At 44.4% G+C, this 25,640-nt stretch overlaps 1 protein-coding gene across 2 annotated transcripts in view; it reads left to right on the top strand.

The window, feature by feature from the left end:
• The window catches only part of LOC126161838 (uncharacterized), a 55,389-nt gene that overhangs the window by 16,496 nt on the left and 13,253 nt on the right, over positions 1-25,640 (top strand). For both annotated transcript variants that reach the window (XR_007534964.1, XM_049917943.1), the window contains exons 2-5: positions 11,119-11,211; positions 16,029-16,173; positions 19,608-19,741; positions 20,693-20,842. Coding sequence is in view for 1 of the 2 variants with exons in the window: in XM_049917943.1 (XP_049773900.1) it covers positions 11,119-11,211; positions 16,029-16,173; positions 19,608-19,741; positions 20,693-20,842 (522 nt within the window). In the remaining variant the exon portion in view is untranslated. The remainder of the gene's footprint in view (positions 1-11,118; positions 11,212-16,028; positions 16,174-19,607; positions 19,742-20,692; positions 20,843-25,640) is intronic.

Genomic DNA, 25,640 nt, shown 5'->3' with positions numbered 1-25,640 from the left:
CATGATTCAAATGCTAATCAGCAGAGCATACGAACGTCCTTTCTCTAGTCGTTCGAGGTGTTCTAAAAATTCAGATGGCACCAAGCACTATGTGACTTAACATCTGAGATCATCAGTCCCCTAGACTTATAACTACTTAAACCTAACTAACCTAAGGACATCACACACATCCATGCCCGAGGTAGGATTCGAACCTACGGCTATAGCATCAGCGCGGTTCCGGAATGAAGCGCCTAGAACCGTTCGGTCACACGGCCGGCGAGGTGTTCTGTTTTTTTCTGAACATGAACGTACGTCTTTTCCGTGTTCCGTTGTGTGGTGCGAACCGAGGCCTCAGGGACTGCCGATATCTCTGCCTCGGCGAAGCCCTGCGACCGGCTGACTGTAGCTGGTGTCCAGGTGTAGACCGGTGGAAACTTTGGAAAGAAGTGTCCTGAAGGACTCCTTCCTGGCGAGAGAAGCCAGTGGAAGGTGATTCGTATCCACCTGGGAGGTGGGACCAATGTCCCTGGTGGCTGGGGAGTCATCCATCCCAAAGTAGGTGTGGGGGAAGCAGCAAGGTGGGAGCCCTCAACCATCAGGGGGACAGGCATGATTGAGCTGCTAGCTGTCGGTGTGGGTTCTTATCGAAAATTAACTTTCACAGTTATTATTGTGAGAAACTTTTTACGTACTATGATGGTCTCAAAAAGAGCAAATTACTTTTGTTCAAATTATGGTATAACTTTATCTTCAGCTAAGCTTGATAATGGCCACTGAGCGAAACTAGTAGGGAACTGTGCAAAATGAATAGACTTGCGTTGTCGTGAAGGAGCACTATCCAAGGTGACAGTTTCTGCGGCATTGGCTTTAGATGTCACGTCTCAGTTTCGGGAGCGTCACACACACACACACACACACACACACACACACACACACACACATTGTATTTCAGCCATTGCACTGCAGATCTAGATTTGAACGGCAGTGCATCTATCATCTTAAAAACTAATAACTTGCATCAGTACATGACATATGGAGCAATAGATGTCAGTCTTTTGATTTAATCGTTGTTTAGTCAAACAACTATTGAATCAAAAGACTGACATCTATTGCTAAGTGAAAGCAAACAACAGTCGCCCCGAAAATCGTTGCTGTTGCCAGTACTTGTAGTAATTCCATTTTTGTCTGAAAATTATTTAGAACTACTTAAATTCATTAAGAAGTGTGCTTGGTTTAGGGATGTATAGTAATGAAGTGTTGACTGTACGAACGTGCTTGATGAAAAGTGGACGAACATTTTTCGAGCACTACCGACAAGATGGAGATGGTTTGTTTTCCCACATCGCCATGGGTGACGAGAAGTGGTTATCTCATATCGGAGTGGGATAAATACAACAGTCAATACTGTGTCGTCATTCATTTCTGCCATGCCAGAACAAAAACTGAAGCAGTCTCCATTACTGGAAGCTGGTTGTAATGTCCTCTGTCCTTTTTATTGTATTGTAGAGCTAGATTTCAACCGATTGTGTAGCTGTCATCACTACGTTATTAGTAGTCATGGAGACTGTTCGTAATTATAATGACACAATCCACAAGCCTGAATTAGGTTGGAATGACTACTTATAACGCATTGGTAATAGCTACACTGTCAATTGAAATCTAGAGCTGCAGTGCAATAAGAAAAAACATCAACACTGAAATGTAAACATACAGCCGTTACTTTTCGTGGCATTTTCGTATAGATCTGCTCTTCAAAAAGCACCGCAAATCATCCTTTCCCTCCATAAAGAGCGTGGAATAAAACCGAGAATCTTTCTGGAACATGAATCTTATAGGACATCGAATTATTTCTAATTTAACAAGAAAAAGAAAATAATTTGAATTTTTCTCTCTATTACCAAAATCATGGTGTAAGCATAGGGAATGAATCGATGGATGACACTGAAGTGGCTGCGCTGTACGAGTGTTTTATGGTCGCCTCAGCCCCACGCCTTTCCTCTGCAGGCAGCGCACTGGGTCTTAACGGTCGAGAAACGGTTCTGACTGTATGTTAATTCACGTTATGGTGCGCTTTCGTTATACAGTCATACTTCTACGCAATATTTGGTTGTTAGATAATCTGCCTTGTAAGCACGATGGATACATCTCGAATACTCGAATATCTGTATGGTAGTAGCAATTTTCTAACACTATTTTCCTGCCCATCCTCTCTACCCTTACACATTCTTTCTTTTGTTTTCAAATGACACAGCCAAGTTCCACCTATCTGCGAATTCTCAGTAGGCCTACCTATTTAAACATTTTCGAAAGACTATGACATCATAAACTTAGAAGAAGGATTGTGGTGATAAAATAAGAAGAATGCCATTTGTATCGGTTTCAAAGGCTCTAGCCCTTTCAGTGACGGAGTAGAAACGTACGAACTGTATGTGAAGACGACAAAGATCCTGCTGCCGTAGCTAACATACAGCTATAATCTTTGTAACACAGAGCTTTCTTACTATCTTATTATGGATGTATGACGTATCATGCGCACTTGAACGCTGTTTGCGATAGTACTTCAAAAGCTGTTTAACACCATTGTTTCTATCACTACTCACCCTTTACCAGGTAAGGCTATAAAATACCGAAGATCGACTTTAAGTAAAATGTATTATAATAATTAAAACATGTAGCTAAATATAATTAATACACTTTCATCTGCACTTGTCCATTCCCTTTTGGATATGTAGGGCTTTGGCATGCAACCTGGTGCACAGTATTTTAGTGGTCACACGCAGCTTTTCCAGTAGTACGAGGGTCATTCGGAAAGTAAGGTCTGAATCGCCCTAACTATCGTATATCGCACGAACACTGAAACACGCAAGCGCACCGACTGCCGACATACCTTGTTCGTCGAACGGCGGTATTTGCATTGTTATTGTTGCAGTGTGCTGTTTACAGTCTCAGTTCAAAATGTTTAAAACAATTAATCAGCCCATTGACTACGAAATACGCTCAGTGATACGGTTTTTGATGGAAAGGAACGTTGTAGCAGCGGAAATTCATCGACAGATAAGTAAGGCGCAGGGTTCCATTGCGATGAGTGACGGCAAGGTGTCTAAATGGGTGAGAGCTTTCAAGGACGGAGGGGAAATGTCTGCGATGAACTGCGATCAGGTCGACCATTAGTGATCTCAGAAGATTCGGTCGAAGCCGCGGAAGAAAAGATTCGTGAAGACCAGCGAATGACAATTTCAGCTTTAGCACTGAAATTTTCAAATGCGGGTGTAAAAACTTTGGACTTGTCTTAGAAAAATTGTAATTTAGGAAATTCTGTACACATTTCGTTCCCAGGCTGCATATCGGAAAACACAAAATGGAAAGAACGGCTTGTGCCTGGACTGATATCATAAGAAAGGTGATCAATTTTTAGAGATCTGACATAGGGTACGAGACGTGAGTTTCTTACATGACCCTTACATCTAAACGTCAGTTAATGCAATGGCGTCACCCGATTCGCGTATCAAAGTCAAAGACAAGCAGACAATGTCAAGACAGGTTATGGCAACTGATTTTTGGGACAGAAATGGAGATTTTTTAGTAGGGTTATGAGTAAGGGGCAATAGTTGACGCAGCTACATACTTGCACTATCCTGGCTGAACTTCATTGTTCGTAATAGACTAAGCGATGTGGCCTTCTGAGTCTGGAATTCTGCTATTGCGTCATAATGCCAGATCCCATTCTGCCATTCACACCCAAAATCTGATCAGAACTTTAGGATGAGAATAGACCGTCCACCTGCTGCACGATCCAGACTTGTTGCCGAGCGATTTTCAATTGTTCCGCTGTCTAAAGGAGTTTCTCGGCTGCGAACACTTCGCGACAGATGACGAGGTTGGTTGGTTGGTTTGGGGGATAAAGGGACCAAACTACAGGATCATCATGAATGCGGAACAACACCTAAATAGAAAACAAATGGTACAACCAGTTCACAGGGAAAACATACACCATAAGGAAAAATAGAAGATTGTATTAAAACCATAGAGCTGATGGTCTGGGCTGGCTGATCACAAGAATAAAAGAGGATGAGCCAGCCGCTCTGCAACACATTAAAACGTCCACTCCAAAAAGACAAGGCAAGATGAACACATGTAGGGAAAAGATGAACACAAACAAATGCAAAGAAAGGTTGACAAAGTTAAATTGGAGGGAAGGTGGAGGCCACAGAGAGAAGGCCAAACGCCCACCCTTATATGGCATGATAAAAAAACCCTTCACGAATTAGAAAGTAAAACTAAATCTTCCATTGAGGAATTGTCACCCAACACCGAAGAAAGGCTGCTGAGAAGGTTAAAAGTCCGCCGCAGAGCAGCTAAAATTGGGCAGTCAAGGAAGATGTGCACGACAGTCAGAAGTGAGCCACAGCGACACCGTGGTGGGTCCCCACGATGGAGAATGTAGCCAAGTGTTAGCCACGTATGGCCAATGCGGAAGCGGCAAAGGACAACACATTCCCTGGGAGTGGCTTGCGTGGATGACCGCCACACTTTCGTCGTCTCCCTGATAGCACGTAGTTTATTTGGTGTACTCAGAATGCCCATTCAGTATCCCAGATCGCGAAAACATTGCGGCGGAAGACTGCTCGCAAATCGGTCTCCGGTAGGCCAATCTCCAGAGATGGTTTACTGGTGGCCTGCTTGGCCAGGTTGTCAGCAAGCTCATTGCCTGGCATCCCGATATGGCCTGGGGTCCAAATGAAGGTCATTGAGCGTCCACTGGTGTAGAGGGCATAAAGAGACTCCTGGATTAAGAGTACATAAAGATGCCTGGGGAAGCACTGGTCGAGAGCTTGTAGGCTGCTTAAGGAGTCACTACAAATAAAGGAATCTCCAGAGCAGGAGCGGATGTGATCAAGAGCGCGATAGATGGCAACCAACTCTGTTGTGAAAATGCTGAGCCATCCAGCAAGGAGCGTTGTTCAGTATGGACAACGTGAGCATAAACGTAACCAACAAGACCATCAACCAGTGATCCATCGGTGTAGATTATTTCTGAGCCCTCAAAGACAAGAACAGAGATAGAATTCCGACAGAGGGCCTCAGGTGGAACTGAGCCTTTGGGGCTTTGCAATAGGTCCAACCGTGGCCGTGGCCGAAGTATGAAGTGGACCTGCAGAAAAAAGGTGGTGAGGAGAAGCGCCGATTTCATGAAGAAGTGAACAGACACGGGTGGCGAAGGGAAGTCAAGTTCTAGGCCGCCGTTGTGGGAGATGGACAGCCATGTTGGGGAAAAGATGACGGTAATTTGGATGGCGAGGCGAGCCATATATGTGGGCGGTAGAATTTCCGAGGAATAGCTGCCGCTGGAGCCGCAGCTTCCATAAGTAGGCTGTTCACGGGGCTAGATCGGAAGGCACCCGTCGCGAGGCTAACCCCTCAGTGGTGGAAGGGGTCTAGTAGACTCAGTGTAGAGGGGGCTGCTGAACTATATACCACGCTCCCGTAAACAATACAGGACTGTAGAAGGACTTGGTACAGATGCAACAGCACCCCAGTCTGTGTGGCTCAGGCATCGAATAAGATTAAGGTGCCGCCAGCACTTGTCCTTAAGCTGACAAAGATGTGGAAGCTAACTTAAGCAGGCGTTGAAGATCAGTCCCAGAAAGCGGTAACTCTCCACTACATGTAGTAGTTGGTCATTAAGGTAAAGTTCTGGATGGCGCTGGATGGTAAGATGACGACAAAGGTGTATCACGCAAGTTTTGGTGGCCGAAAACTAAAAGCCGTGAGTGAGGGCTCACGATTGCGCCTTCTGTATAGTTCCCTGCAGACGGCGTTCAGCCGCAACAGTAGGAGCAGAACGAAATACAAAAATCGTCAGCGTGTAGGAGAGGAGATACTGACGATCCTACTGCTAATGCAAGACCATTGACGGTAATTAAAAAGAGTGGGACACTCAGGACAGATACCTGTGGGACCCCATTCTCTTGTATATGGGGTGCACTATGGGAAGCACACCACTCTGAAAGTGTGGTGTGATAAAAAGTTCTGTATAAAAATCGGGAGTGGACCCCAGACCCCACTCATGCAGTGTAGCGAGGATGTGGTGTCGCCAAATGGTTTTGTAGATCTTCGTGAGATCTAAAAGGATGGCAATGAGGTGTTGTCGCCAGGAAAAGGCTGGTTGAATGGCAGACTCCAGGTACACCAAGTTGTCGATGGTGGAGCGTCCTTGGTGAAAACAGCCCTGGGACGGAGCCAGGAGGTCCCAAGACTCAAGAAGCCAACACAACTGCTGGCTCACCATATGTTCAAGCAGCTTGCACAGAACATTGGTGGGGCTGATGGGATGATAACTGTCAACATCTAGTGGGTTCTTCCTGGACTTTAGCACTGGAATGATGACACTTTCCCGCCATTGCGATGGGAAGTCGCTATCGCTCCAAATGCTGTTGAAGACAGCTAGGAGGTAGCGTTGGGAATCCGTTGAGAGATGTTTCAGCATTTGTGAATGGATGTGACCTGGGCCAGGGGATGTGTCAGGACAGGAATTCCCACTCACTGAAGGGAGCGTTATAAGGCTCAGGGTGACGTGGAGCAAAAAGAGTTGTTGTCGCTCCACCCTTTGTTTGAGGAGACGAAAGGTTGGGTGGTAATTCTCCGATGCAGAGATGTGAGCATAATGCTCAGCAAGATGCCCTGCAATTACGTCGAGATTGGCTGAGACAGCTCCTTTTTGGAAATTCCAGATTCACCTGCTGGGTTCTGGTAGCCATAAAGTCGGCAGAGCTTGGTGAAAACCTGGGTGGGGGAGGTCCTGTTCCAATTGTGGAGACATAGCGTTCCCAACACTCCTGTTTCCTTCGTTTGATGAGGAGGCAAACCTGCACTCAGATCCATTTGAAGGTAATATGGTTCTCCGGGTATAGGTGGCGCTTATGTCGTTGGAGGGCCCACCTACAATCTCTAATGGCTGCAGTGATTTCAGGTGACCACCAATGAACTGACTTCCACTGGGGGTAACCAGATGAATGAGGGATTGCTGATTCAGCTGCGGGAACAATATTATTAGTGACGACATGGATCACTTCATCGATGGTGGCATACAATAGATACTCTATGTGGGTAGCAGATGTGAAAGTGTTCCAGTCAGCCTTGGGAAGAACCCACCTGGGCAGGCGCTGAGAAGAGGAACGCTGTGGTAGGGAAAGTAAACTGGAGAAGGTAAGGACTACAAACCGAGAGATCAATGGCTGAATATGTGCCATTTACCACACTGAAATGTGTGGGGGCACGTGTATTTAGTAGGCAAAGGTCGAGGCCAGTGAGTAGGTCCTCAACATCTTTGCCATGGACATTAACCTTGGCTCCATACCACAAAGGGTTATGGGTGTTAAAATCACCCAGAAGCAGAAAAGGGGGGGGGGGGAGTTGCGAAATGAATGCAGCCAAAATATGGGGTGGGGCTTCACCATCTGGAGAGAATGTAACAGATGGTAATTTCCTGCAGTGTCCTCACCCTGACAGCCACAGCTTCCAAAGCTGTTTGATGGGGCACAAGTTCGTTACAGACAGAGGTGAGGACGAAAATACTCACTCCACCTGACAGTCTGTCAGAGGCAGGATGGTTTTTGTAGTATCCCCAGTAGCCATGAAGGGTGGGTGTCCGCATTGTGGGAAACCAGGTGTCTTAAAGGACAATGAAAAATGCAGGTTTATTGCTTAGAGTTGACATAACTCAGCCAGTTGGGAGAAAAAGCCACCGCAGTTCCACTGGAGAATGAAGCTTTCTGTTATATGGGGTCTCATGGAGTGACCAAGGAGGCACATTAGGCCTCATAATCACCTGTCGCCACTGATTGAGCGTTGGCATCTAGTACCATTGCATCCGAGGCATCAGCGAAATCTAGGTCCTCAGGGGATGCCAGAATCTCCACCTCGACCTCGGACACATATCTGTGGTGGAGTGCTGGTGTAGGCAGCACTGGAGGCTCCCATTTATTAGTGGACTTCTTCTTTGAAGTTTTGCCCTCTTGCCATTCCTTGGGTGCTTGCCAGGAGGGCTTCTTGGAAGTAGCTTCAGGGACAGAGGATGACCTTGAAGCCCGTCCACCAGCAGCCAGTGGATATTTCAACCACTGGGTGGTGTCCACTGGGCTACGGGGGTGGGGGGGACTGTGGAAAGTAGCGTCGCAAGGGACTCCTTCCGCATAAGAGGAGCCAGGGGAGGCCATTGCTTCCCCAGCTGGGTGGAGGGAACAGATGTCCCCTGGCATTTTGGGGGGCGATGCTCTCAAAGTAGAAGCTCAGGGAGCAACAGAAGAGGATTTACCTCCAGCCACCTGGATGCGGGAGGAAGATGGGCGACCCTGAGGGCCCGCAGGACCAACCTTAGAGGAAGGGCATAACGACGTCATCGATTGCGACGCCGTTGCGGCGGCAGCATATGAAGATAGCATGGCAGCAGGGTTTAGTGGTTCATATTTTAGTTTAGCCTTGTGCTAAGGTAGGCTGTCCAGCGAGGGTCTTGTGCATCATAATTCTGCGCTCCTTTTGGAGTACCGGGCAGGCTGGCGAGCAGGGGAGTGATGCTGTCCACAGTTGACACAGGTAAGAGGAGGCACACATGGAGTATTCAGATGCAGTGAACAGCTGTAGTGGCATTGGAAGGGCACCGGGAGGACATGTGCCCAAATTTCCAACATTTAAAGTATCGCATAACGGGAGGGACAAAGGGTTGGACGTCACACCGGTAAATCATAACCTTGATCTTTTCAGGTAACGAATCACCCTCAATGGCCAAGATGAAGGCACCAGTGTCAACCCTATTGTCCTTGGGTCTGCTATAAACGCGCCAGATCAAACGAACACCCCACCTTTCTAAATTGGCATGTAGCTCGTCATCGGAGTGTAACGGGAGGTCGCAATGAAAAATAATTCCCTGGACCATATTGAGGCTTTTGTGGGGAGTGACTGAAACAGTGATATCAACCAGCTTGTCACAGGCGAGTAACGCCCGGGACTGGGTTGGGGAAGCTGTCTTAATCAAAACTGACCCATTGTGCATTTTGGATAGCGCTATCACTTCCCCAAACTTATCTTCCAGGTGCTCAACAAAAAACAGAGGCTTTGCTTCCATAAAGGAGTACCCATCAGTTCTGCTGCAAAATAAGTAAATTGGCGAATAAGAATCCTGTCGCTCTGAAGCCCTACGTGCCTCCCAAGGTGTTGCTAAGGAGGGGAATGATTTAGGATCATACCTGTCAGTGTTGTAACCACTCTTTCCTTTCTTAGAGACTGCTGGGGCCATTCGGTCCCCAGCAAAAGATAGTCCACTTCATTGCGGGTCATCCGCTCTGATGCCACTGACTCCGATCAGGGGCTCTCCCAATGGGCGCCATCCAGCCACGGCAAAGGCCACCTGGCTTGATGGCCATTGCCAGGAGTCCGGATGCTCCAGGACGACAGGCATCTACTCCTTGGCATACATGGGGAGTTTACAGCTCAGGTATCAACAGTGCAATCCCTGTATTGTCAGGGGGCTACCACCAAATGGGTACATGATAGCCCCACCACAATGGGCTGGGTACCGTGCTGGATATTAGGCGCAGAGAAATCCAGTATTGTCATGGGGGCAAAAGGGGACAGGAGACGACGGAAGAAGATGACCTACCCCAGAGAGTGTCCTCGCCCAGATAGTTGAATTGCACGTGGAGATGCAAAGCCATGACAAGAGGTTCAGCAGATCCAATCTAATGGCACTATGGATAACTCATGCACAACCTAAGGCGTCCTTCCCCATATGGCCTGCACTTCTGTAGAATTTGGAAAAATGGAGGTCAGACCCTACAGGGGATCATCGCATAAAGGCCGAAACGTGTGAGACTCCTTTTAGTCGCCTCTTACGACAGGCAGGAATACCTCGAGCCTATTCGAAACCCAAAGGGAGGTGAGTGGGGGGTGTGGATTACGAGGTGAAAGAAGCAGTTAAAGACTGGTTGTTCACACAGGCGACTGATGTCTATGTCTTAGCGATACAAACGTTTGTACCACGTTATGACAGATGCTTACACAAAGATGAAAACTTCTTAGAATAATAGTGAAACTTGTAAGGAATTAATTAAAACATTTTTTTGAAAAAAAATCTGTGATGGATTACATTTTACAGTAAATCAGACTTAAATTTCTGCATAACCCTCGTATTTACGTCACATACACTGCATATAAAATAAATCAAAGCTTATTTGCCTTAGTTCAGTTTAGAGGGAATGTATGTCAGATGTAAATACTACTGGAATAACCGCCTGAGACCATTGAAAGACAGGGCCGTAAGTTGCGCGCAAAAATCGTACATAAAATACGTGCACCCATGCATTATTAACTGACATAACTCCAGCGCATGTTGGAAATAAAGCCTCCGAAACGCGTAGTGGGAAGAACAATAAATATGACGTTATAGTTCTTCGTATTTCAAAGGGATATTCGAAACGGTCACTGTCAAACTTAATCTAAAATGTTCGCAATTGAAGATTCATTTTGTCATCAGTCGTAAATTTAGCTTCTGTGTTATCTGTTTGGTTGTAACGAATAACTAGTACAGGCAACGAATAATACACAAAATTCGCTACTCGCTATTGGAGAAAATAAGTATCATTGTGCCTGGTGAACACCTCGATGAACGGGCGGGTCTTCTGCTGACGTGGAAGGGCTCCGCCGTGCCTTCGCCGGCGTCTCTCCAACTGCGAAGGACCTCACCGTTAACTGAAGTGCTTCTTTTCGTAGAGTTATCACGAAGCTATTCCTATGCTATGGGAGGGAAGCTTCACATACATGTTAATTGATTTCAGTTGTTTCTTATTTATCTCTTCTAGCCAGACGACGCTTCTCTGTAAAAAGAAAAAACCTGCAATTCAACTTAACTTCTCATAATTTGATTTTCTTAGTATTTACATAGCCAATAATTAGATGAAAAAGCAAAATCTAATAACGAGTAGTATAATCCCTCTTTTCGAACAAGAGGACTTTTATTCATCTAATAACACCGCAAACATCATTTTAATTAGTTTTGACGTTAAACGTAAACAGGAAAGAGAACTTTTATAAAGTGTAACTGTTGTTTCAGGGTATAACACTGCTGCGTTCTGTTTGTTGCAGCGGACTACGTCCCCGTGTGTCCGAGGAATGACCCTGACATCAACGCCTGTGTTTCGAATGCTATCGAGAAGCTGAGACCCGCACTGATGAAAGGTAAGCGCAGGTTTCGTACAGACAGCAGTATACTGCAACCAAACAGCATTCTGTCTTGTAACTGCTGCTGGAGTGTAGTCCATAGAAGTAGATCGTAAAATTTATATGTAACTACCGTGATTCTACATGTCAATGGTTTTTTACCTTTATTTTGACTTTTACCCTATTTTTAACTTGGATATCTGTCTAAGATGTACTCATTTCTAGAAAGAACATTTCTCCATGCATTAATTTTAAGCATGTTAAGAATTCTGCTTCGATAAACCCTCTTCCAGGCACTCTTGCGTGATTTGCAGAGTATCCACGTAGATGTAGATGTACAGATGCCTAATGTATTTACTGATTTGGAAAAGAAAGTAATACGATCAGCAACGTTTCAACTTGTTTTCAACTTGGATGTAACATAAAACGTGAATGAGCTCTAACAAGCTTATTCACTAGCGAGTGAAATGTAAAAGAGTGGGCTTAACATTCACGCGATTTTCTTACACATTTTCGTTAAATGTAAACCTGTTGATGCACACTCATGAGCGAACTGATTAAAGATTGCTGGCCAGACTCCTGTAGAATCCACTTTGACATTGATAACGGCGGTCTCACATCGTGGGAACGCAACCCACGCTAGGTGCCAGGGAGCCTTCCCGATTCACGACCATCCACAAGTGTTGGAGAGTGGTTCGATTGCGCTCCACATGTGCTCAGTGTGACTGAGGTCAGATCACCTGAGGCTGTACGCTCAATGAGCGCCCTGACAGTTGAGGTGTGACTGATTGTGGGGCACCGTGTTGTTGAAAGTACATGGCGCCTGCTGGGTGCTGTAGACCAGCAGTCAAATTCACATGGTCAGCCAATAGGTTGCTGTAACGACTCACCGCTGAGAGAGCGTCGTAAACACAGCTGGAACGCTGTTTCAGATTATTTATGCATTAGAATACCTCCACCAACAGATTCAATGATGCCCATTTGATTAGCGGAGTGCATTAATTCACTTGATTCTAGACGAACTAATTCCTTCTCATTGGCGTGTACAGCGACTCACCAGTGAAGGTGGCACTCCTTACTTGAAGCGTCGAGGGGTGATGTTCCTGAGCCTGTTCTAACTGCTGGAACTGCTAATTTCAGTGGCTTTGTACCACACAGGACGAACGTAGTTTTGGCGGGTGACTCGGGGTGGAAATGGTGAGTCACCTCGTGCACTGTGGCTGGGCATTAACTGTCACGTTCCAAGACAGACCCATGTCACCGACACGCTGTTGCCCATGGCAGTTGATTCTGACATAAGCCTTTTTCTCATGAATCGAATCACTCGCGGTGCACTCTTGACACGATGGCACGTAAAAAGCCAGGAGCCTTCACCACTTTTTAAATGCAGTGTCCCATATGTCCCTCACCCTCAGACCACTTGCCCATCCCGCTCTAGACTGTCACGTCGACGGCCAGTGTAGCAACTGAAGAGATCACACTGACGAACTCTTCCAGTCACTGTGTTCATAGAAGCACTCTCTAAAACACAACAGCTACCTATAATTCGGTTGACGATGAATTAAATCTCTGTTCAAATATTTCTCGACACCCTTCTGTAATGCAGAATGGACCGCTAGACGTCACGATTCCACCAGTATAGAAGGAGGAGGGGACTTTTGTGTTGTCAGTAGGGAAGCAGTGACAGCAGGATGGTTGGGTCAGGAGAGCTCTGGGACTTCGAACGAGGACTGGTCATTACGTGTCATCTGGATAACAAATCCATCAGGGGCTTGTCAATACTTCTAAAGCTGCCCACATCGACTGTTGATGATGTGATTGTGAAGGCAGACCTCATATACTGATAGGCAGGGACAGTCGGACGTTGGGGAAGATGACTTATGAGTCCCACAGTGCTACGAGAGCGAAACTGAATGACGTACTATGGTCGAGCAGCTCCTTATAAGCCACTCGTTTCTTTAGTCACTGCTAATCGTCACTTGAGGTGGTGTGAAGGGCGACGCTACTGGACAGTGGATGAATGGAAACACCTGAAATGATGTACCACGCTATACCCTGCGCAACCCAAAGAAAGTACCGGGTATGGTGAATACCTGGAGAACCTTACCTGCCAACACTGAAGTATGGCGGAGGTGGTGTCACGGTTTGGGGACGTCTTTCTAGGTTAGTGTATGGTCTCCTTGCTGTTCTTAAGATAACGCTAAATTCTGAAGGATCTGGTGTTACAACAGAGGAACAATTCGGAGACGAAGACTGATTGTATAAGCATGACAGCCTATCGCTTCATAGAGAAGCATGTGTGAGCCAATGTTTCGCTGAGAACAGCATTTCTGAAATGAACTTGCCTGCCCGGAGTTCCGACTCTAACCCAATTGAACACTTTTGAAATGAGTTAGAACTTCGGCTTCGCTCCAGGCTCTAGCATCCACCATCTCTGGCTCCTAAGAAGACTGGATTGCCATTCCTCTACAAACACATCATTCAAAGTGTCCCCAGCGGAGGTGAGTCATAAAGGCGGCGGGTGGACACTGACGATACTTACGTCAACTATTAGTTGTCCGGATACTTTTGATCTGATCTCGTATAAACATCTAGTGAAATAGCGTGGAATACGCGTAGCTGTTACACATGTGTAATACAGTTACATATTGTGTATTTAGAGGTACGTAAATTATCTGTTTCTGTTTAACAGCTCAGTTATGTTACGGAAGGAATTATCAAAGAGAAAAAAATCGAATATCATGTGTTGTTGTCGTCTTCAGTCCAAAGACCGATTCGATGCAGCTCTCCATTCAACTCTATCCTGTGCAAGCCTCTTCATCTCCGAGTAACCACTGCAACTTACGTCCTTCTGAATCTGTTTACCGTATTCATCTCTTGGCGTCTCTCTAAGATTCCCGCCCCCCTCCCACCCAAGCTTCCTTTCAGTATCAAATTGATGATCATCTAATGCCTCAGAAGGTGTCCTACTATGTCCTACTAACCGATCTATTCTTCTAGTCAGGTTATACCACAAATTTCTCATCTTCACAATTTGTTCAGTACCTCCTCATTAGTTATCTGATCTACCCATCTAATCTTGAGCATTCTTCTGTAGCACTATATTTCAAAAGCTTCTATCTTCTTGTCTAAACGGTTTATCGTCCATTTATCAGTTCCATACATGGCCAGACTCCATACAAATACTGTCAGGAAGGATTTCCTGACACTTAAATCTATACTCGATATTAACGAATTTCTCTTCTGCAGAAGCGATGTCCTTGTCATTGCCAGTCTACATATTATAACCTCCCTACTTCTACCATCATCAGTTATTTTGATTGCAAAATACTAAAACTCATCTACTACTTTAAGTGTCTCGTTTCTTAATATAATTTTCTCAGCATCACATGATTTAATTCGACTGCATTCCATTACCCTGGTTTTTCTTTTGTTGATGTTCGTCTTTTATCCTCCTTTCTTGACACTGTCCATTCCGTTCAACAGCTCTTCCAAGTCCTTTTCTCTGTCTGACAGAATTATTATGTCATCAGCAAACCTCAAAGATTTTATTCCTTCTCCCCAGACTTCTGTTCCTACTCCAACTTTTTCTTTTGTTTCCTTTACTGCTTGCAGCAAGCCAAGTTGTGTGTAATGATTTAATAACGCTTGGCAAAACACAATTTACTGTTTTTTTCATTTCAGTGCTTGCATTAACTCCAATTGTTATATCATGTGCAGAAAAAAGCTGGCTCCTATTACATATTAAATAGTGCGTGACTCAAATACACCACTTAGGGCGGAAGACCCACGATCGAATATTATGAAACGTCCTTCATAAATTCTCCGGTACAGATCACATGCAGTCAATCAGCGATTTACTTGAAATACTGATTGCGTTACACACTTTGTATATACGAAATAAATCTTGCACTGTCTGATTAACACAGTTAAAAGGTCGCTTCAAAAAGGTAAAACCAAGGGTCGAAAATAAATGAAACAAAACCCAAAACTTTTATAATGAACCTTTTAAAATTTTCCTCCTGTGGATACTGAACGCGTAATAACTGTCAAAGTATAAAGACTTGCTGAAATCCACTCTCAATGCTTAAGTATCACATTGCTTTTCCGCCTCGTTACTTATTCAAGTTCCAGAAAAATATCTAAGGAGAGAGGCATGGCTGTAGCTGTGAACATCCCAATAATCACACTTATTTAAAGAAGCACAACAGAGGCATTTCGTAATCTGTCTAGAAAGGCCCAGCATCTACATGTCAAAGGAAGAGATCATCTAAATAAATTAAAAGCATCGTGAGTAGCATATGTTGCCCCTGAATCGCACGTGTTAAAGGCATTTAAATGGACGAAGGAGCCGCTCATGGATCATTTCTCCATTGTGGATGACTTTTCTGTTAGAAAACGTCTCCTTGCTATAACGGCAGAATGGAGCTACCGTTGTTTGGGGACCGAACAGAGGATTTACAATGCATATTCTGGTTTATATTCATCCTACTTGAATGATATCATCTAGTCGAGCCCCTCGTCCTCCAAAGCTCCAGTTTTTTCGTTTGTATAATTTAGCCATAAATGTTGGACATACATAACAGTAAATTTAAAACTCAGTTACCGAAGTCGGTACTCGAACCCATTACCTCTGCTTCAGAGGCAGAAATGCTATTACGAAATGATGGATAGGGGTCGTGCTTGATGTGTACAGTGGAGACAGCATACATCTGGGTAGTTGAAGTGCTTCAGAATGATAACAATATTGACTCTACACAGCAACAAACAGAACTAACACAGACTGTAGTCTTGGTGTAGTGAGTCTGAGCAAAGAGCGTGTGCATTTGCTTCAGGAATCCCGGAGCTGGAGGTGCCACCAATCGACCCACTGGAAGTTTCCGAGGTGACGGTCTCTCCGATTCCTGGACAGCGCGTTCGCGTCACCGCCAGCAACATCAAGGTGTACGGCCTCGAGAAGACCAGGATCAACAGGATCAAGTAAGGCAACTGGTACAGGAGAGGAAGGTGCCTTAGAAATATCTTACAGTGCACGAATGTTCCACGTATTGTGGGGTAAATATAGCACAAACTGACAGAACACGAATGAAACTATACGGTTGCAGAGATCTTATCACGTCTCATACGTTTACGATGTACATATAATACATATGCAGACTGAAGCGGCGAATGAAAATTTATACAAACGCCAGGATTCTAACCCAACTCTCCTGCTAACTACGCAGTTGCGCTAACCGCTACGCCACCTTGGCACAGTGACTTTCCTAGGACGCCTCCCTCTTCAATCCAGTCTGCACATATACGTCATAGATGTTTGAGAACTGAAAAAGTTTCTAGAACCGTATAATTTCATTTGATTAAAGTACCTATGCCTGTGTTTCGGGCAGGATCCCCCGTTTCGTTCGATGCTGAGGTGATATTCCAATGCAGTTGAAGAACCTCTGCAATGATATTCGAGTTTAGGGGCGTGAACCGTATAGGGAGTGAGCCAGGTGGCATGAAAGGGTAGCCCATGGAGTTGTGCAAAACCTAAAGCTACTGCGCCAACGTGGTTCCGTGGTTAACGAATCTCCTTTGTAAGTAGGAGACCTGGGTTCGAGTGCCAGCATTGGTACAAATTTTCATTCGTCGTTTCAGTCTGCATATATACATGACAGAATACGGTTCTTATTATCGATGCTGAACAACAGGAATAGAAATGAGTACCGATACTGCATCATTCCCTTAGAGGCCCTTTAGGGTGTCATTTTCGTATTATTTTTCATTCACAACGCATTTCTAACACCTATGTCAGTCACTTGATGATACAATCACTCGTCAGTTCGCACAATTCTTATTATCTTACGATGTAACCGGACCTTTAGAGCTCCACATTCCTCTGTGGAAATCCCCAGATTTTTTGGTGGACGATAAATCAGAAGAACTACAGCTGTAAATTTTTGTCTAACGATGTAACAGATTCATATGGTGGAAACACATAAGATTACGTTATACTTACGCAGATAGTCCCATATAGCGCGGAATACTGACAGGTAGTTTTCGTCACGTGTAATAGTGCAGCTACTTGGATAAATGGGTGCCAGTCTTATGTTCCAAAGATTGTGGCTTCAACGTTCAACTTTTGTCACTTACCGCTTCTTCGCTTCTGGTAATGGTCATTACATGTCAAAAACTTTAAGTGATACCACTGTTTAAAATCGACGTTTAACTACAGGTCCCTTACGAATGGCTCGATGAGCAAGTTCAGTCAACAGGAAACAAAGGACGTACCATCTCCGTTAGGCCCGCGCGTTGTAAAGCACTGCGGTGTTCAAACATACTTTCGGTTTAAAGATAGTTTCAGGCAATGTTCTATAATAGTTAAAGCTGTTTAACGAGGATATTTGTCACACCTTCGGTTTTGTAATGGTTCAATACATATGATTTTAGACAGATCACAATATTCTGAGGGCATTTGTCTTTATTTGTAGTTATCGTAATTCTTTCAGCAACAAAGCTGCTGAAGCAGTTTTTCAAATGACGATGTATGACTTTTTATGGTTTTCGAGAATTGTTAAAGAGAAAGGTTGGTAGTTTTCAGAGAAAGTTTTCTAAAAACAGTGACTTTATATGAAGCCAGCACAACTAAATTTCCTGACTATTCATACAAAAGATTTCCGATTCGTCGTTTCTTAAGGCCCTTTTAACAAGTGTATCGGCACAATGCCAATTAGCAAGAGATAGAAACACAAGTATCTGAGGCATTTTCTGTTCACACCAGGAAAAGTTGGTTGAAAATCGAAACTCGCCACGAGAGAGGTATAGAAGAATCACAGAACATTTTGCAACGATTCGTAATATTTGCTGAGATGATACGCCATCCTGTCCTATGGGAAATCAAGTAGAAACCGAGGTGACTTTAAGAAATGAGGATAGAGGAAATCAGAGGTAATGAAAATTGCCATTCAGAGCAGTGAAGGAGTCATTAGTCACGTTGCTGACGTCTCGTTATGCCCATTTACACCGTACTAATTTCCTAACGTTTTTTAGGGCTGTCAGATTTAGGGAAAGGAACTGACACTGAAACAGCTATCCACTAGTGAGATGAACAATCGTAGGAACAGTTATGACCGACGAAGATAGCGAAGCGTAGAATGGAAAGTTTTCTACGATGGAGAGCTACAAGACCTGTATGAGTACCCCAAAATTATGAGTCTGGTTAAGAGTCGAATTCTAGAACGTAGTTAGTATAAATAACGAACAATGGCCAAAGATTTGTACGCGCTGGTACTACTAGATTGGAAACTGGAAATTTGTGGTAAGGTGTTATGGGACCAAACTACTTAGGTCATCGTTCTCTAAGCCTACACACTACTTAATCTAACTTAAACTAACTTACTTACGCTATGGATAACACACATACCCATGCCCGAAGAAGGACTCGAACCTCCGAGGGGGGAGCCGTACGGACCGTGGCAAGAAGCCCGAGACCGCGCGGCTAACCCGCGCGACTGATACTAGATGCCAGAAGGCGAGTGAGAAGCCCTAGTAATGGACAGATAGGTAGATTAAAAGTGTGTGTCCGGGACAACTAAAGAGGACTGCAAAAAGGACGGAATGTAGTGTCTTAGTCGAGACGTCTCTTCCTCCATTGTGCTTGACCATACAGAACAAGAAACAGTGAAGAAGTAGAAATGGAATGAAAGAAAAAAGAAAAGGATATTCTACTGCTGTTAATATTTTATTATAACCAACACGAGGCCTAGTGAATGTGTAAAACATAGGTGAATGTTGAATATCGGGAAGGAAGAACCAACCGGTGAACCTTCAGTATCTCAGAAGTATACTTCCCAGTATAATATAATATTAGTCTCGTCAGTGAATTATTATGTGCCGTAAGTCTTATGAGATCTCCAATTGCGCATTAAATGTTATGTACGTTTATTTTTTGCCGGACACGGACACGAAATCGCCGTGAGGAAGGTGGAGATCGAACTTTAGGAAATTAAAACATACAGGACTCTGCTAAAGATGCTTTTTATAAAGACAGGTACGTGGTAACTGATGGTACTTTGAAGCTAATGGCAGCAAAACGTCTACGATATTACTAAATAATCGTTTCGTGAGTTATTTCATTTGACTTATACCAGGGCAAGAACGAACGGTAACCGTGTAGGACATTTCCAGAAAAACGTGCATAAAAGCTAGGCCAACGAATATGTCTCCGGCAGCGGATTTAAGAAGTCCGTATCCAGGAATAATCCTTGATTAATGTCTGGAAGCACTATATTGGAATTATCTAACATGCTTATTTCAATTTTTTCACACCATTTGCCCAGCTGAATGTTTTTTTAAAAAATTACTTGTTGTGAGGCTACATAATTAGGATATTTTTTACTTTCGTATTTAAAGAAGTTTTTTGCACTATGTTGTAGCGTCAACGTGCGGAACCAAGAATTCTCTGGAGCAGTGGAAATGCCTAATTTGATGTTTGCGGCTGACTACAATGTCGACGCTAAGTTCATGCAGCTGTCCATGAAAGGGAAAGGAGCTGTGAGCGGCAACGCGAGTAAGTAATCTACCTCTCACCTTTAGATTAGCATTAGTTTTTGTTCCAGGTACATTTCCCATTTCAAAGGAGAACTCATGGCACACTGTACTTGTTCGCTTGAGAAGAACTATATGTGATAAGATGAATTCTAGAAAGCGTTGTTTGAAATTTCACTGAAATGGTAAAATCGAGTGCGGCGGAGCCAGATGGAAGTGTGTTAGGCAGGCAGCTGGATGTCTCAACAGCCCATTACTTCACAAGTTACCACTTACGCAGAGGGTTCCGTCCACCTGAGTCAAGATGGGAAGAAAACGTAAATGTGTTACTTGAGATTGTGGCTTGAGTGATATAGAAGATTCTTCAGCAGCATTCCAGATCAGGAAAATGATATTTTATTACGACACTAAAATCCCTCTGTTTCGTTTCGCGAATTAAATTCCCTTGTTCACCGTAGCTGAGTTGAAATGACCGCCATTAAATTTTAATATTGTGGAGCGTCAAGGAAGATAGTGGGAACTGCTGTCTGCACATAGAGTAGCCTTCGCGACTCAAGTAGCAATGAAGGGAACACCGAAATTAAAGACCACATCGGGTGGACCGAACTCCATCAGCAACGTTATACGTCGCGGTCCTATGAGACCATTGTATTTACGGTATCATGAAGGACTTTGTGTAGCAGCTGCCACGTGACTACTTTCCTACCTACCAGGACACAATCTGATGACGAACATTTCTTTTCCTACCACCACTTATTCCTGCTACCGACAGATCGTGCTATTACAATAGCGTCAGTGGCCTCCACCAAAGAGATAGTATACGATGAAGTGGTAGAAGTAGGTCAAACCTAATACTTAAGTTTTTAATACAGTGATGGCTGTACTCTCAAACTTGACTGCACCATCAAATTTGCGAAATATTTTATGTTGTAGGGAGTGTTGATAACGAAACCTTAATCTTGCTCTATTACAGCTGGCGTCCATGGAGATTTTACGCTCAGAGGAAAGCTTGTGAAACGCAAGAACGGCAACTATTTGCAGTTCAATAAACTGAACCTTAACTTCAACGTGGATCGTTCGCATTCGCACATGGAAGGTCTCGTATCTGGCGACCTAGTGATAGGTAAGTTTGAAACGTGCAAGTATCGTTACCCATACACAATATAACGTAAGCATAATATACTAATATGCCAAATTAAATTAAGAAGCCCAAAAGGAAACGCACAAATTAACTGTAGGCGCGTAACAAAAATGAAAGCTCTTAAGATGAAGTGTTGGCCCTTTGGAAATATCAATTCGTATAATTCGTATATAATCAATTTGATTTACTCTACTGCAGTTGCAATTACTTCAATGATTTAAACTCACGCCGTAAGGCTATTACGATGCTCGTTGCGTCCCTTTTCAACATACATGGTAAAACAGAATGAAACAAAAATTAACAAAAATTAGAAATAGTGTAGCTTGTAAAAGATCACTGGTTTTATCTTACAATTTTCATTCCTCTGCACCTTATCACTACTGCAGTACAGTGGTGTCTCCCTTACGTTTTGACCGAATAGTGTTAAAAAAATGACTCTGGGACTTAACATCTGAGGTCATCAGTCCCCTAGACCTTAGAACTGCTTAAACGTAACTAACCTAAAGACATCACACACATCCATGCCCGAGGCAGGATTCGAACCTGCGACCACAGCAGCAGTGCGATTCCGGACTGAAGCGCCTAGAAACGCTCGGTCACAGCGGCCGGCTCGAATAGTGTAATTTGTAAATAAATTACTCAAGAAGTTTCCATTATCTTTATGACGTGAATATTTTTTAGTTTCTATATCGAAAAATACACCTCTGATTACAGGAAATAGCTGTATAGGGCATGTGTCTAATGGTGATAAAAATAAACCGGCATTCTCGGTGCAGTTCAGTACAGTGCGTTCTGTCTTCAACGGTGAATGTGACACTGGAGCTTTTATACATAGTCGAGTATATCAACATACCACGAAGTTTTACTTCAAGCTTAGATTGTGCACATAGTGTCAGTTTATGGCAAAAAGGGAAATTGCGTACCGAACTGGTGTTGGTCACAGGCTGTGAACAGTATCAAGTGGTGATCGTTGCCAAACGACTACTGCTCTTAGCTACACCTGTAGTCGAGCTGCCACAAGAAGATTCCTGACAGCTGGATCCAGCAGCTTCATATTCCTACATTAACGTGTAATGTAATGCGATTTAGTAAATGTGTGTCACTACGTTTGCGTGAAATGTTATCCTGATCCATAAAACTAATTACACTACTGGCCATTAAAATCGCTACACCAAGAAGAAATGCAGATGATGAACGGGTATTCATTGGACAAATATATTATACTAGAACTGACATGTGATTACATTTTCAAGCAATTTGAGTGCATAGATCCTGAGAAATCAGTACCCAGAACAAGCACCTCTGGTCGTAATAACGGCCTTGATATGCCTGGGGATTGAGTCAAACAGAGTTTGGATGGCGTGTACGGGTACAGATGCCCATGCAGCTTCAAAACGATACCACAGTTCATTAAGAATAGTGACTGGCGTATTGTGACGAGCCAGCTGCTCGGCCACCATTGACCAGACGTTTTCAGTTGGTGAGAGATCTGGAGAATGTGCTGGCCAGGCCAGCAGTCGAACATTTTCTGTCACCAGAAAGGCCCGTACAGGACCTGCAACATACGGTCGTGCATTATCCTGCTGAAATGTAGGGTTTGGCAGGGATCGAATGAAGGGTAGAGCCACGGGTCGTAACACATCTGAAATGTAACGTCCACTGTTCAAAGTGCCGTCAGTGCGAACAAGAGGTGACCGAGACGTGTAACCAATAGCACCCCATACCATCATGTTGGGTAATACAGCAGTATGGCGATGACTAATACACTCTTCCAATGTGCGTTCACCGCGATGACGCCAAACACGGATTTGACCATCATGATGCTGTAAACAGAACCTGGATTCATCCGAAAAAATGACATTTAGCCATTCGTGCACCCAGGTTCGTCGTTGAGTACACCATCGCAGGGGCTCCTGTCTGTGATGCAGCGTCAAGGGTAACCGCAGCCATGGTCTCCGAGCTGATAGTCCATGCTGCTGCAAACGTCGTCGAACTATTCGTGCAGATGGTTGCTGTATTGTAAATGTCCCCATCTGTTGACTCAGGGATCGAGACGTGGTTGCACGATCCGTTACAGCCATGCGGATAAGATGCCTGTCATCTCGACTGCTAGTGATACGAGGCCGTTGGGATCCAGCACGCCGATCCGTATTACCGTCCTGAACCCACCAATTCCATCTGCTAACAGTCATTGGACCTCGACCAACGCGAGCCGTAATGTCGCGATACGAAAAACCGCAATCGCGATAGGCTACAATCCGACCTTTATCAAAGTCGGAAACGTGATGGAGTGCATTTCTCCTCCTTACACAAGGCATCACAACAACGTTTCACCAGGCAACGCCGGTCAACTGCTGTTTGTGCATGAGAAATCGGTTGGAAACCTTCCTCATGTCAGCACGTTGTAGATGTCGCCACCGGCGCCAATCTTGTGTGAATGCTCTTAAAAGCTAATCATGTGCATATCACAGCATCTTCTTCCTGTAGGTTAAATTTAGCGTCTGTAGCACGTCATCTTCGTAGTGTAGCAATTTTAATGGCCAGTAGTGTAAGAGCCAGAGACACTTTTAAGAGATAAGCTATAATTTAGTGTGCACAACTTTAATGGACAACGTGAATGGTTTAAGGGTCTAGTTATAGACCCTAAAGCTATTCAATGTGAATGAAAGATGTTTAATAGAAACAGTCTTCCGATTGAGACAGTAATTAATTCAATTAAAAACACAATCATTCCCAACAGATGACGTATGAACATGAAACGATTTACAATCTCTTTATGCAAACTTCAAGTAGTAGCTTTGTTGATTTTCAACGGTACTTGAACAAACAGGAAAATTGCCTTTCTGAAACTAACGGCAGTCTGAAAATTATCCTCGAATCTCTTTAACACCAAAGAAAACCAGTGGTAGTAATACTAATAGTTTTTGAGGAACTGATACATTCGCTACATTAGTGGTGCACCTGAAACAGGTGATCGAAATTACTTCCACAATTACAGACCAAGAAACGCCCTAACACAGCAATGCTGCTTATTATGCTCATTGTAACTGTCCACCGACATTCACGCAGAATTCTGCTCTTGTGCAAATAGCTCTATGGTACAGGAAGAGGGTCATGCTGATGTAACAACTCCTGACCCCACTCGTTTACCAAGATGCACGCCTCTGTCCGTCTACAACGTACACGGCTAATATGCACAAGATACACACACTTACATGATTCCTGAGTATACATACATTAAAAAAAAGTTTTGTATCGTCATAGTTCACAGAACTCCTGAAGATAGCCGTTGACTGTGGATGTTGTATCACAGACACAGTCTCTTAGACTGTTCAGAGAAGTCACTAAACCCGCCCAAAGATGTGGAGAATCATGCAACAGCAGAAGGTCCGACGGCCGATCAATTCCAGTCATTCCACCAGGATGGATGTACACGACTGGTGTTGTCTGTAGTTTAACAATGCCTAGACGGTCAATACCACAGTTCGATCGCGTCCGCATTGTTACTTTGTGCCAGGAAGGGCTCTCAACAAGGAAAGGATCCAGGCACCTCGGAGTGAACCAGAGTGATGTTGTTCGGACATGGAGGTGATACAGAAAGACCAGAACTGTCCATGACATGCCTCGCTCAGGCCGCCCAAGGGCTACTACTGCAGTGGATGACTGCTACCTACGAATTACGGTTCGGAGGATCCCTGACAGCAACTCCACCATGTTGAATAATGCTTTTAGTGCAGCCACAGGACGTCGCGTTGCACCTGAAACTGCAAAATCGGCAGCATGAAGCGCACCTTCATTCCCGACGTCCATGGCGAGGTACATCTTTGTAACCACGACACTATGCAGCGCGGTACAGATGGGCCCAAAAATATGCCGAATGGACCGCTCAGGATTGGCATCATGTTCTCTTCACTGATGAGTATCGCATATGCCTTCAACCAGACAATCGTCGGAGACGTGCTTGGAGGCAACCCGGTCAAACTGAACGCCTTAGACACACTGTCCAGCAAGTGCAGCAAGGTGGAGGTTACCTGCTGTTTTGGGGTGGTATCATGTGGGGCCGCTGGGGTCATGGAAGGCGCCGTAACGGCTGTACTATACGTGAATGCCATCCTCCGACCGATAATAAAAACATATCGGCAGCATATTGGCGAGGTATTCGTCTTCCATAAACGACAATTCGCGCCCCCATTGCACATCTTGTGAATGAGTTCCTGCAGGATAACGACATCTCTCGAATAGAGCGGCCAGTATGTTCTCCAGACATGAACCCTATTGAACATGCCTGGGATTGATTGAAAAGGGCTGTTTATCGACGACGTGACCCACCAACCACTCTGAGGAATCTACACCGAATCGCCGTTGAGGAGTGGGACAACAGTGCCTTGACGAACTCATGGATAGTATGCCACGACGAATAAAGGCATGCATCAATGCGAGAGGACGTGCTACTGGGTATTAAAGGTACCGGTGTGTACAGCAATCTGTACCACCACCTCAGAAGGTCTCGCTGTGCAACATGCAATGTGTGCTTTTCATGAGCAATAAAAAGGGCAAAAATGATGTTTATGTTGATATCTGTTCTAGTTTTCTGTACAGGTTCCGAAACTCTCGGAACCGAGGTGATGCAACACTTTTTTGATGTCTATTAGGCTCAGCCTTATGCACTGGTATTTCTTTCTACCAAACGGGAGATGCCTGCTGATGCGGAAAATGCGAACACGGCCATCCAATAGCGAGGTTCCTTCAAGCAGACAAAATTCCACCAATACGAAGCATC

This window comes from Schistocerca cancellata, chromosome 2, assembly GCF_023864275.1.
Source record: "Schistocerca cancellata isolate TAMUIC-IGC-003103 chromosome 2, iqSchCanc2.1, whole genome shotgun sequence".
Classification (NCBI taxonomy): Eukaryota; Metazoa; Arthropoda; class Insecta; order Orthoptera; family Acrididae; genus Schistocerca; species Schistocerca cancellata.
This window is presented reverse-complemented; position numbering and strand designations above follow the sequence as displayed.